At 37.4% G+C, this 13386-nt stretch overlaps 1 protein-coding gene across 2 annotated transcripts; it reads left to right on the forward strand.

Annotated features, from left to right (window-relative positions):
- On the forward strand, nt 1-11994 carry NEDD1 (Transducin/WD40 repeat-like superfamily protein). 2 transcript variants are annotated; one of them, XM_006846337.4, is made up of 11 exons: nt 1-412; nt 1477-1589; nt 2758-3018; nt 3140-3244; nt 7826-7891; nt 8103-8324; nt 9046-9615; nt 10006-10647; nt 11208-11399; nt 11496-11616; nt 11704-11994. In XM_006846337.4, the coding sequence occupies exons 1-10, from the start codon at nt 265-267 to the stop codon at nt 11604-11606; spliced, it is 2430 nt and encodes an 809-aa protein (XP_006846400.2). In that variant the 5' UTR covers nt 1-264; the 3' UTR covers nt 11607-11616; nt 11704-11994. The 2 variants fall into 2 exon arrangements, with proteins under 2 accessions (XP_006846400.2, XP_088729556.1); XM_088873430.1 differs by having other exon boundaries at nt 11229-11399; nt 11704-11824.
- The last annotated feature ends 1392 nt before the right edge of the window (nt 11995-13386 follow it).

The raw sequence follows: 13386 nt of genomic DNA on the forward strand, positions 1-13386 counted from the left end.
ACGGGGGCAAAGTGAAAAGAAAACATTTTCTCTCTCTAACTTTCTCCCTCGCTCTCGCTCTCGCTCTCGCTCTCTCTCTCTCTCTCTAGGAAGGCGAGAGAGTTGTCTCTCTCTAACGTTTCTCTCGCTCTAAAGAGTCTCTCACATCTCTGTTCTCTAACGCAGCATCGCTTAACTCCAGGCCTTTCAAGTTCCTCTCTCTAAAATTTGAAGGCATTGTTCCTCTTTCACTTTCTCTACTTCTCTCTCTAGAAAGATCAGGCTATGGCAGGTGGCCAATCGCTCCTGGCAGCGTGTGGTGGTGACACAGTAAAGCTATTCAACGTCTCAACAGAGCCTGGAGACCCCTGCACCCTCCATTACTCGCCTTCTCCTGGTTTCCAGGTTAACTCAGCCAAATGGAATCACACCAGTAAGTCTCCTCTTCAATTCTTATAATAGTTTTTCTTACCCATTAATCATTTCAACAAGCCCCCCCCTTTGTTCTGGTTTCTCCTGAAAATTCTTAATTTTTCATTTTTTCATCTTATATAACACATATATTTGTTCTGCACTCCTTGATGTTCTTTTAGTGTTGCATTATCCGTGGACAATCTTTCTTTTCGGAGTTTTCTGATTTTATTATGTTGTTTCTTGGTTATTTTGATGATTCATTTCCTTTCGAAGCATTCTATGATATTTGATCTTCCATTTTGATGTGCACACGTTTTAAGCTTTCTATTGCCATTAACTTTTTGAGGAGGAAGTGGAACTATTGAAGCTTGGTACATTTTTTGATAGGTTTCTGTGTTTAGAAGTGGCTGAGTTTTAGGCTCCACTTTATTTCTTTTCATTCTGATTATGGTGGTGTTGCTCGCAAACGCTAGGAAAGAATAATAATAAAAAGAGATATTCCCTGCATTTGATTTATTCATAGTTTTTTTAAAATTGACATCTTCTTGAATCAGAAGAGGGATTACCTTTTCATAACTACCTCTTCTTTTCTTTTTTTTAACCTTCAAAACGCGCATTTGTATCAATGTACGCAAAGAACATTTTTTTCTGTAAGTTGCATACAATGGACTGAAAGGACACACAAGGAGCATTGCCGTGTCCATAATCCATATACAGGTCACAAGATTTGCATAGTGGTCACCCCTGCTTCTGTGAATGCAGTGACAAAGAAATGACATCTATGATGATGACCATGTTTGTATCATGTTTAACTACTGACAAATCTATTTGATGTCTTTCATTATATTCATTTCACCTAATTGAATCCCATAGAAATTGCAATATCAATTGTTGTTGGTCTCTTTGTTTCAGGTCACTTAGGTAAATATACTTTACAGTTCTAGTTGTTTTGTGCGTTTTTTTCTCTATATCAATTGATGCATATAGATTTGTTCTTTCAATAATTAACTTCTCAATCATTTGCATGCAACTGTAGGAAAGATGGTTGTTTCGTATCAATAATTAATTGATGTCATTACACAGATTTAGTTGTTGCCAGTGCTGGAGATGACAAGAAAATCTCTTTGTGGCAGAAGAATGGACAGAGTTTGGGGACAGTGCCGCCATCTGGCACTGATGTAGGTGATAAAATTGATGTAAGTTTTGTTTGTCAAGTTTTTTTTTGAGAGTAAGTTTTGTTTGTCAAATTAAAATGGTGAATTTATTTGTCTTTTCCTTGCTTTTGGGTGCTATATTTATGGGTTGTGGGGATACTTGTCTCAACTCTGCTCTGTTTCTGCATCCCTAGCTTTAAAAAATATTTATCTGACAGGACAGTTCAAAGCTTATCAAAAAATAAATCTATTATAGGTTAGGTTTACTGGAATAATAGATGGTCACCATCGTCTGACTGCATCGCTTTTCACTGTATGCATGTTTCACTTTACTTTTAAAAACTGGGTTGATCTTTTCTTTAAATTTGATTTCAGTGTGTTATAAGTCGTCATTTTAAGAATTTACTTGAGGCCCTAAACCTACTGAATCCCAAGGCCCCAACACCTAGTGAATTTGTCTGAGTCAACTGCTTGGTTTATCTGAATTATTTGAGTGCATACAGTAATGTAACACTATTTATTCTGTACAAGGGACAACATGACTACTATTGGAGAGAAAAGAAGGAAGAAGGGAACTTGATAAATACTGATTAAAATTGAAGCATGATGGTCCTGCAAAAATGTTGAAAACTCGAAGCTGTTGCTTGTGAGTTGCTTGATGTTTCCTGGAGAATGTTTCTAGTTCTGGGAGCTCGTGTGGCTTTCACATAATTTGTCATAGTCGTTGGTTTTTGTGAAGTAATGTCTTTCTGCATCAGAATGGAGAATGTGTGATTCTCATTCTTCTCAAATGTATCCTATGCTATCTTGAGGAATTTTTAGAGCTCCTATAGTTGCTAAAATACACTAATGATCGGTTGAAAGATGTAATCACTGAGCAAGACTTGAATGCAGACCATATTGATTCCTATAATTATGATACAGAATTGTACTGCCTTACGAAACACTAGTAAAAAATTGTTTTAAAACTTTTTGAATTCTGGAGTATGCATAACTTGTAGGGCATTGCTTGTCATGTGAATAATTCCAAAGTGAGGCATTATTGTGACATCCATTCTTAAGAACCCCATTGCTATTTCCTTTGAATGCACTGCATGGAGTTTTTGGGCATTGATCAGCTGCTGTGCTCAACCCACATCAATGCATCCATCTTTAGTTTAGCATACATTTGAAGTATATTTCATTTAGACACTCTTCTTTGTCCATCCAGGAGTCTATTTTGGCTATCAGCTTTAGCAACAAAGGTTCCAGGTATCTTTGTTCTGGGGGCACTGGTCAAGTGGTGCGGATTTGGGATTTGCAAAGGAAGCGGTGCATAAAATGGTTGAAGGGTCACACTGATACAATTACTGGTGTTATGTACAATTGCAAAGATGAACATTTGGCATCCATTAGTTTAAAGGGGGATCTCATTCTTCACAACCTTGCATCTGGTGCCCAGGCTGCAGAGCTCAAAGATCCAAATCAACAGGTTGTTCTGATGTGGAATCGGTTTCTTTCATTACTGCATTTTACTGTATCTATAAAATTAGTAGTTGTTTCTTTGGTATTGAAACTCTCGAGTTTATGATTCTAGAACTCCTCAATGTCAGGTATTGAGAGTGCTTGATTATTCTCGAACTAGCAGGCATGTTTTGGTCACAGCTGGTGATGATGGGTCTGTACATTTGTGGGATACTACTGGGCGTAGTCCAAAGGTGTGCTCTACCATGTCCTTTCAAATGCTATCAAAGAAACATCTGCATTTTTTTTATATGCCATTGTTCATGAGTTATATACCTTGACTCGCTTAGAGCATCTAACCTTGGTCCAAAAACTGCCAAAATCATGTTAGTCTTTTATGTTTGCTGGTGACTGGCATTCTTTTAAAGTTTACTGATGGATAACAAAGTGCTAAGATAACAAAGTGCCAAGTGTTACACAGAGCTGCGAGGAATTGCAACCTGACTAGATGAAAAGATTCATTTCATCTTGTTGATGTGGATCCAACTGCATTACATTCAGTAATATGACTAAGATTGACACATTCTTTGGGTTTGATATCAAAGACTAATTTCTCATAAATGTCATAGAATATTACTTATGGTTATGTCTAGAGCTCATCAAATAATGAAGTTATTGTAGGAACCTTGACCTTTCACCCATTTGATGGTGGACTCTTTTTATCATACAGAGTGCTTCACGAAACTATACCATTTTGAGATATTTTATTGCTTGGACCAGAAAGTATATTGGTTGGATCACATTGAGACAGAGCAAGGATGACTTTTTAACTCGTCTGGGTCTTATTAGGTCTCTTGTTATGACATTTGGTCACATAGCCAAAAAGGGAACAATCTTAACTCTCTTTTTTTAACCATTTTTTATTTGTATTTTAAATTTGTTTTTTACTATTTTAATTTTGTTCAATGCATTTATCTTGACCACATTGTTCAATTATGTATCTTATGTAAAGGAACATCATTATTATCATTATCTGAGCTTTATCCCAACTATTTGGGTTGCGTACACGAATCCTATTTCGTCATTTTGAGTTTTATTCCAACTATTTGGGGTTGGGTGCATGAATCCTATTTCGTCATTCCATTCTATCAAGGGTCATACCTTCAGGCAGACAATAAGGGCACGTTTGGTATATGTGAAAGTATTTTCATGTAAAAAAATTCCCTTTGTATTTAGGTTTGGGAATTTTTTCGCATCTATTGGATGCTAACTGGTGTTCCAAAATGCCTTGGCACTGATTGGTGTGAAAAAACTCTCACACCAAATCACATGAGGGAATCTTTTACGTGAAAATACTTACGCGTACCAAACATGTCCAAAATCACTATATCTTTTCCCACTACTTCTATCCATGTCAGTTAGAGTCTTCCCCTTGCTCTTTTAGAGCTTTCCACTTAAATCTTAACCGATGTTATTCTAAGTCGATATTGTACATGAACAGATCACCTAAGTCTACTTTTCCTCATTTTATCGCCTATTGAAGCTGCTCCTAAGTTCCCTCAAATGAATTCATTTCAAATGCGATTCCTCTTTGTCTTGCCGCTCATCCATTTCAACATCCTCATCTCAACTATGCTCATTCTATGAAAATGAATATAATCAGTCCAAATATTAGAAGATAATGAAAGTGCATTTATAGTTTCCAAAGGGCTTAAAATAATAAATATTTAACATCTTTTCTTACGTGCCGTAGCTTTGTTTTTGTAATATATGTGTGTACGTGGGAAATATCTATGCGAGCGCCCCACCTATGGAACAAGAGAGGCAAGACAATCCAAATTTATTCTCTAAGATCTAGATGGCTGACATGTGTGCACAATGCACACTGTTTTATTTTTAGTTTTTCTACAAAATCCTTTTGACTTGAAATTTTGGGAAGAGATGGGTCTGACCTAGGTGTGCCAAGATATATATAAAAAATATATGCGCCAAAAAATGTTGACCAGGATGCCCCTGTGGCCCTGCGCCTGCCGGTGAATGTTGGCCGTCAAATAGTTTAATTTGGGCTGTCAGGCTCACGACTCTTCTGTAGGCCCCCCTACCACAAAATATTGATCTTATATAAAGGTACTTATAAGCCAAATTTAATGTAGGACACATGGCTTAGGACTATAAGGGGGATTTAATAATAGAGAGAGTCTAGGCATCAAAACTCTAGATCAACTTCAAGGTTGACTTATTAGGAGTTAGAGTTTAGGGTAGGAGATCTACAAATCCTGCTAAGGCATTATTTCCTTTTTAAAACTAAGAGTGAAAGTTTAGGGCAGGAGAAGGAAATAGGCCACTACTGTATTATATGATTTCACGCCTCCCCTGCTAGATGCCTTTATGCCTGTATTATGAATCTTGATCAGTGAAATTTGAACTTTGGACGTCAGGTGCAACTATCAGCAATATAATTAAGGACACGGTTTTGGTGAGTCAGCCAACTCACCTATTACTGTGCGGTCCCTTGTCTATCTAACGTCCATCTCTAAGATGGACCTTAAAAAATGTTACAACCACTAGAAGTTAAAATGGATGGTGAAAAAAGGAATTCAAAAATAACATTTATATTTTTTGAAAGACAAAATTCCAAATTTAGATCATTGTCATGGTTGAGATTATTGAACTCTAAAATTGTGGATCAAAAATACATCTTTGAGATATATTTTGCAGGGGACTGCAGAAGAATAGTGAGTCAGCCGACTCTCCAAACACTCTTCCTATAATTAATTATGACGATGCTTGGGTCCCATATTTTATTCTTTTTCATTTGATCCCTCGCTCTCTTAAAAATATGCATGTATTGTGCTAGTAAATGTATTAATGCATACATATATGGAAAGGGATTTCATGAAACAGTTTTGTAGTATCATAGCTAATGAAACAGCTTCTTCAAAAACCATTTTAGGAGCATTTGTATGGTCTCAAATTCTGCCCAAATACTCTGTTCATCCAAAGATTGATTTCAAAGAACAGAATTTTCAAAAAGGCACCCTTTAAAGTAAACTTTTTGAACACAAAATGAACCTAGGCCATCCATTTGATGTGATGGTAAGATCTCGGCTCTAGTTTTTTTTTTTGACCCCTAAATTTCATATCCGACCTTGGGGGTCATCTAAGAAGGGTGATGACCTTAAACTTTCCCTTAACCCATCCCATGCTCGCGTAAAGGGGCATTGTTGTGTTAGGTAGGCAACCAACATAAAATTTTGCCAAAAGCCATCATCACCTTATCATCATTAGATGAACAATTTTCACAAAGAAAAGAAAATATTTTTTGAGTTCTTAATGGCTATATCAATATGTCCACCAAATGGACAGCCTACGTTCATTGTTGAAGCAGGAGTGCAGGACTCATTTGGACCATTTCCATGATGCAAATTCAAAGTTTTTCTTTTTAAGATTGAGTGTGCATGCAAAATCTGTAGTCACACAAATACTGCAAACATAAATTTTTGAAGGAGTTGTTTCATTATATCACTATGAAATTGTTAGGAGGTGCGAGTTGGTTCAAGTAGAAAGCTAAAAAAGGGCTAGGGGTAGGCGCAAAAGGACATAGTTGAAAGTAGTGAGAAAAGATATGGGGACTATTGGCCTCACTAAGGGTATGGCCCTTTATAGAGCAGAATGGTGGACTAGGATACATGTAGCTGATCCTAAATGGTGTGAGAAAAGGCTTTAAGGATGATGATAATGGGCTTGGTTTTTACAAGGCGTCAACCTTAAATTATGGCCACCTCCGAATCTTGTCAAAAAATGTAGTTCCGGTGTTTGACACCCCTTTAACGGCCTGAAAATATATTCCATTACTAGTTATGAAATTTCAAGGTCCAACAATAGTGTCGATCAAGCAAATCTATAAACACTTGAAGCTCTTGAACATCGATAGATAATGTTTTACAAGGTGCACTATTTTTAGGATTTAAAATTCTCTTTTCTTTATATTCATATATCCTAAGGTCGAGATGATCAATAGGAGGTTTTCCAGTGCTGGGAAAACTTTTAATGTGTGCATTACTTTTACTTTGTCGAGAATTGGAGTTTATCTTCTTCAGTGAATTGAACAGGGATTCATCTTCCAGTTATAATAATGCACTAATGCAAATTTGTGAAGCAGCTAATTATTAACTCTCGTAAAGAGAACTTTGAAATTGGAAGATCGTGATGTCCTTATAACTTTCACATTTCACTAGTAGATCATACTGTTATGAACAATACATTACAGAGTATTCTAGTAGAAACTTGTCTACATTGATATGATCATATGAGAACCAATAAAGGTTGAAACACCATGTTCTCTCCCTACCTTTGACTACTGATTGATTTGTATCTTGTATTTTGTTCTAGAATTTAGACCTTATAGCAGTTATCATAGTGCCTTGGTCTCTTTCTTGCTTCAAGAATTACAGCCACCCTGTCTTACTTGGTATGGGCAGGATCTTAGCTTGCTTGAGTAGGTACAACCTTTTAAAACAGAGTCATGCAACAACAAATTAGATTTGCAAGGTTTTGGCATTCCTTGCTATATAACATTTAACTTTTTTAACTGTTTGCTAAGGAAATTAGAAACCAATATTGTCATAATATATTAAAAAAAGTGACAAAAAAAAGATTATTTCCTTCATATATTTTTATTGTTTTTAAGGTTTTTTCCTGGAAATCTTAGTTGCTTCTTTTCATGAGATTTCCTTGTGTATATGTATATTACTTGCATTTGAGATATTACCATTTTATCATGAAGAGTTGCTTATATTGGAAATTGTTTCTCTATGTACGTTATGTGGTGTCAGATTTCCTGGCTGAAGCAGCATTCTGCACCAATTGCTGGTGTTTGCTTCTCTCCCCAAAATGACAAGGTTCTTCCTATGTTTGGTTTTTCATTATTTTCTTATTTATTTATTTATTAGATATTAGAAATGAAATTTGGCTTTAAGCTTTTCTTAAATAAATCATTGAGCTTTCTGGAGTCACACTTGGTATTTGTCGGATCTCATAATGTTGATTGAGGTATGTAATAGCAAATCATCTCTGTAGTGAACTGCAGAATATTCTTCTCTAACTGTGCAGATAATTGCCAGTGTTGGCCTGGATAAAAAGTTATATACTTACGACACAGGGTCAAAGCGAGCAACATATTGCATTCCTTATGAGGCGCCATTCTCTTCACTGGCATTCAAAGAGGAAGATTGGCTACTGGCTGCTGGAACCAACAGTGGTCGTGTTGTCTTTTATGATGTTCGTGGGAAACCACAGCCATTCACCGTGCTACGTGCCTATGGCAATTCGGAGGTGAAGATCTTCTATCCTCATTTTTCTATGTTCCAAATGGTAATAGGTTGATTGTTTGCTTTCATATTGTTAATAACTTTCATATTGTTAATAACTTTCATTATAGGAAAGTGCAAGCAAGTTACACCAAGCCTTTCCCTAGTTATATTCAGGGCAACTCTAACTCTATATTTGCTTTTCATCTGGTTATGTTGAGTATGTTTCTGGTATATAATGATTGGGTTTAATGTAGATCAATTAGTTTTTTGTTTTGACAATAGAAGCCAGTGAGAACCTTCTTCTTGAACTGCAAAGATCACAGGGTGAAATAATTTGATCACGAGATGGTCTTTTATATAATCGTCATTTTTTGGGAAGGATAAAATAGATCTTAAATGTATAGTCGTAGCTAAAATGAATTGCTTCATACTCCTTGTTTATGAAGCTTGGCTGTTTCTTCTAGTGGAATGCTGCTCAAAGTGTATAGTAGGGGGGCTATTTGTGAATAAGGATGTGGTTTTTGCGTGATTTTACCATAATTTTTGCACATTTTGATTGATGAATTTCAGGCTGGTGCGGTGAAACATATTTCATCTGTTAGTGAAGCATCATATGTTTTTGGTATTTTTCATGGTTATTTTCTTATCGAGTACAAAACAATTGGCAGCATGAATGATATGCTTTTGTGCTCTTAGTTGAAATGAATTTTATTTCTCCACTGATGGTTTTTATCTAATTTCAGGCCGTTACAAGTTTATGCTGGCAAAGGTCAAAACCCATTGTTGTAAATGAAAATAATTGTACCACTGAGGCTGCTCTTTTGGGAGGTGCTGGGGACGACTCAATCCTCATGCCAGATCCTCTTCCTTCAATGACATCATCAGCTCCTTCTTCTACAGTAGTTTCTAGTTTGCGTAGTTCTGGGCGTGTGCCGTCCATGTCTGATGCTTCTTTTACAACTACGAGCATTGGTTTGCCAACTAACACGTCATTCCTATCCACTCCAGAGGAAACTCCAACTCGAAATCATTTACTAACAACAGGGTCCCTAGCAAAGTTACAGGCTGCTCGTTCTAGTTACAATTTCAAAGATGATATGGAAGTCTTCTCTCCTTTAGTGGATGTCCAACCAATTACACCGTCACTGGGTAATTGGGATGATCATGATGATTTGAAAAAGGATCACACTTTGGTTGATAAAAGGCCAGGACTACTGTTTCCTTCATCAATAAGGAGATTTCCTCATTTGAAGGATGGGAATTCTGATTCGCATCCAATCTCAGATTGGAAATCTACGTTAAGTTCAAGACAGGTACCGGTGTGATTTCCTTTTTGTTTATTTTGTTGTGAAATTCTTAATACATAACTAGAGGGATGAACGTGCAACATCGCCCCTGGAGAATACAGAATATTGCATATGAACCCGAAAGCTTGCCTTTTGAGATGGATACTGCTAGGGAGTAATAATGAACAACATGACAAATATGATCAAATTTAAGTACTTTCATTGATTACTTCCCCTATTATGCTGCATGAAGTTTCTTTCATGAATTCTATATTTAAACTAAAGCTTCCGTGGAAAATTATGCATGATTTTGATTTCATTACACTTCTAAAATCTCTATCAATGTTCTTTTTCTCTTTCTAATCCATTTAGTCTTTCATCATCATTGTAGTCATATTATGTTTATATGCCATGCAGGATGATTCTCAAACCTCTTCACTGGCAAGCTCCACACCTGTGACATCGACATCGTCAAGGAGCGATCGGTCCTTTTCTGCAAATCCACCTGAAGCTTGGGGTGACGATATAGTGGCGGATAAGTTAACTCGCCATCGTCAGCTAATTGGCATGTCATCTCGTCTTATGACCAGCAGTCAATCATCATCTGGGGCAACAGTGCCTAGTTCTGTTTTAGGAGGCTTGCATGATTCATCAATATCTGTAGGCCTCACTAGTGCAAGTTATCTATCAAGCACAAGCCTAAGTGCGCCTCAACTTCAAGGCAAAGACATCACTGGCCATGAGATCCCTTCCTTGCTTGCTGACTCATCTTCCAATCTTAATTCTACTCTATCTACATCAATAGGATTCAAAAGCATGCAGGGACCATCTAATCTTGAAGTTCCGGGATCAGTACCTGTGAACCTCGCAAGAAAATACACGACTTATGCTGAGAGGATAAGTAACCGTGCATCCTTTGGTGATGGGGCGGCTATTGTGTCTGGCTCGCCCAAGTTGAAGAAAACAGGAGTAGAAACCAGGGAAGAGCTTATGAATGCCTCACTTCTGAGATCAGATACATCGGCTCCTGCAAGCTCTGGAATTCCTCCTGTTGCCAATGTGAGCCTTGCTTTGATATATTTTAGTTGATATATGCAGCATATTGGTTGTTATTGACAGTCATTTAAAAGAAGACATATTGGTATTACATTTCAGTATCCCTAAGATTTATTTTCTACGCCCCCCTCCCCAAAACAAAAAAGAAAAACAGACGTGGCCCCTGATGTGTCTGCAGGTCTCGGGTGATTTTGAGCACTGATTTTTTACGCGATATTTATATACATAGAAATACACCTCTTAGTAATCTATTTTTGAAATGGATGTTGGCCCAAATTTTTAAGAAGTATACAATCTCTAAGACTCTAACATGGAGATCGTTGATATGTAAAGTAAATAAATTGAAACTAAAAATAATAACTTTTGAAAGAAATATTTGGACCATTGGTTTGAATTTTTTTTGGAGGGACCACCATTTACATCCATCTTTGAGATGGATGGTTTATGCCTCATGGGATGCAAATGTAGAAATGCATCTTATATATATATACACACACACACATGTGAGAGAGAGAGATGTATGCAGTTTTCTATGTAATTCTTTTCGGTAAATACTTTGACAGGGACCCTTATCACATTCTCAGAAGGGTCTGGGTCTGGGTCAGCATGAACATCAACAGCTCGGGACTCCATCTTTTGTTCTGCAGCTGGTTCAGCGCACTCTCGAGGAGACCCTAAGTTCTGTTCAGAAGTCGATTCATGATGATGTCAGAAACCTTCATATTGAGCTGCTGAGGCAGTTCCATATGCATGAGGTATGAGATACGAGCGTTAACTTACGTTTCTTTGCTACCTTGTCTTTTGTTTTAGTTTTACTAGGGGATTCTCTGTAATGGTTTACTTTTTAACAGATGGAAATGTCGAGCTTGTTGAACTCTGTTCTAGTAAAACAAGAGGAGATGATGAAGGAAATTCAGGCGCTTCGGAAAGAGAATCAGCAACTTCGCCAGACATTGCTTTGAGGGTCTTAATGTGCGAGTCTTTCTATGCTTTTCTCTCCCTCATGTTTCGATTTTGTTCTTCTTTTTTCTTGTCCTAATGAAGCATTCTTCTGTGCAGGTACAGGGATGAGGTTTGCTTGGGGCAATGCGTGGTATTGTAGGTTGAGCTTTGTGCTGATTGTCTTGCTGTCTTGTACGGTTAATGTTTCCAATATGTTTTGGTTGGTTTTCTTGGCTTATTATCGTTCTCTTTAAAATAGGATGAAGTTTTCATAAGGCCTAGGCTTTATGGAAACAAATAAAGCCGCATGTCAAATCCACGTCTAGAAAGCACTCTCGGCAGCGGAAATCTCCATGATCACTCTAAAATAAATTTCCAACACCGGCAATAAATTTTGAAACTCAAAAAGTGGTACGGATCTTGCGGATTTATGGACACTTACTTTTAGGGAAAAATGTACGGTCTAGATAATTTGTTTCAATATGCACTATTTTTAGCGCTTGAAATCCTAATTTGTTTTCACAATCATAATGTTCAAGCTGAGATGATCAATGTAAAGGTTTTTTTTCTACTTGAAATGCAATTTTCGATGAGCTATTAGGTGAGGCTCTACTTATTTTGATAGGGCTGCAGCCCTATCAAACCATTTTCCTTCAAATATGCCCTTGTTTTTTCCTACTGTAGGTTTTAATATTGTTTAATCAAAAAGGGCAAAGGAGTCGAAAGAAAAATTTGGAATATCAAATATCATATTACAATGGAAATTAGCAGCCGAATAGAATGCATGTGTGCACCTTAACAACTGGAGAATAATGAAGGAACATCTAAGCCGTCCATATGATTCAGATTGCTGTTCTAGTGGAAGATTTAGGGACATTTCTGACATGGACATGACAGCCTTAAGAATTGAAGTATTTTATGAATAATTATAAGGAAGCTCGGAATGGAGAAGATGGGATTTGTCAATCTAGATTGAGCAATATATTCTTTAACAACCCTGATTATGGGTTCTTATGGGCCCTTTTCTGTAATCCAGGTTGAGCAGAGGCTCTTACTAAGAATATCAAGGTAAAGACTCACTGGTAGATTCATGTGCGGGACACTTAGGAACGATTGCTAGGTAAAACTTGAGCTGCTAATCTTTGCTTATCCATTAGGGGAGGTCAACATTCGACTTGTTCAAGTTTTGTCTGAGGAGAATTAGGGGTGGCAATGGGTCGGGTAGCCTAGCCTGGCCTGGCCTGATCAACCTAACCCTAAAAAACAAGGGCCTGGGACATAACATGTGGTTCTAGGGCTGGGCCAAGGCTGGGCAACTGCAACCCCAGGGCAAGACCAGTTTATTTTTTTATTTTGCCAGGCCTAGGCAATGGACTCTTTGGACCAGTTGGGGTTGTGCCAAGCCTAGGCCAGCCCTTTGGGGACTAGGGGCTGGCCTAGGCCATTGCAAACCCTAAGGATATGCACTTTTTGTCTTTTAAGAGATGCACGTTAGAACCACCATATGAGTATTTTCAAGAGAAAATAAAATAAAATTACTCCGAGTTAACCATCCGAAACTAGGTGATCTTTGATCCATCCTAGGACTACTTGCACTTACGGTGCGTACATTTTCTTTTCTCCTGATGTTGGTAGCTAGGTTCAAGTTACATCCCAAAAGCCCGTAGTCCTAAAGATACTCCAAGAAGTATCAAATGCAAGCAATTGGATTTCATACACCATCAAAGGTCAACATAGGATTGTTGGGGAGTGTCTTTCCAGCACTCTAAAATTTTTAAACACTTCTCAGCAGCCGTCCAA

This window comes from Amborella trichopoda, chromosome 8, assembly GCF_054954075.1.
Source record: "Amborella trichopoda isolate Santa Cruz 75 chromosome 8, AtrichopodaSantaCruz75HAP2 v2.0, whole genome shotgun sequence".
Taxonomy (NCBI): Eukaryota; Viridiplantae; Streptophyta; class Magnoliopsida; order Amborellales; family Amborellaceae; genus Amborella; species Amborella trichopoda.

Excerpts from the sequence above, each read along its gene's own strand:
- NEDD1 (XM_006846337.4), top strand. The coding sequence starts at position 265 with ATGGCAGGTGGCCAATCGCTCCTGGCAGCGTGTGGTGGTGACACAGTA. Across the intron at positions 1,590-2,757 it reads ATGTAGGTGATAAAATTGAT|GAGTCTATTTTGGCTATCAG; the intron begins GTAAGTTTTGTT and ends TTGTCCATCCAG. Across the intron at positions 10,648-11,207 it reads GAATTCCTCCTGTTGCCAAT|GGACCCTTATCACATTCTCA; the intron begins GTGAGCCTTGCT and ends ATACTTTGACAG.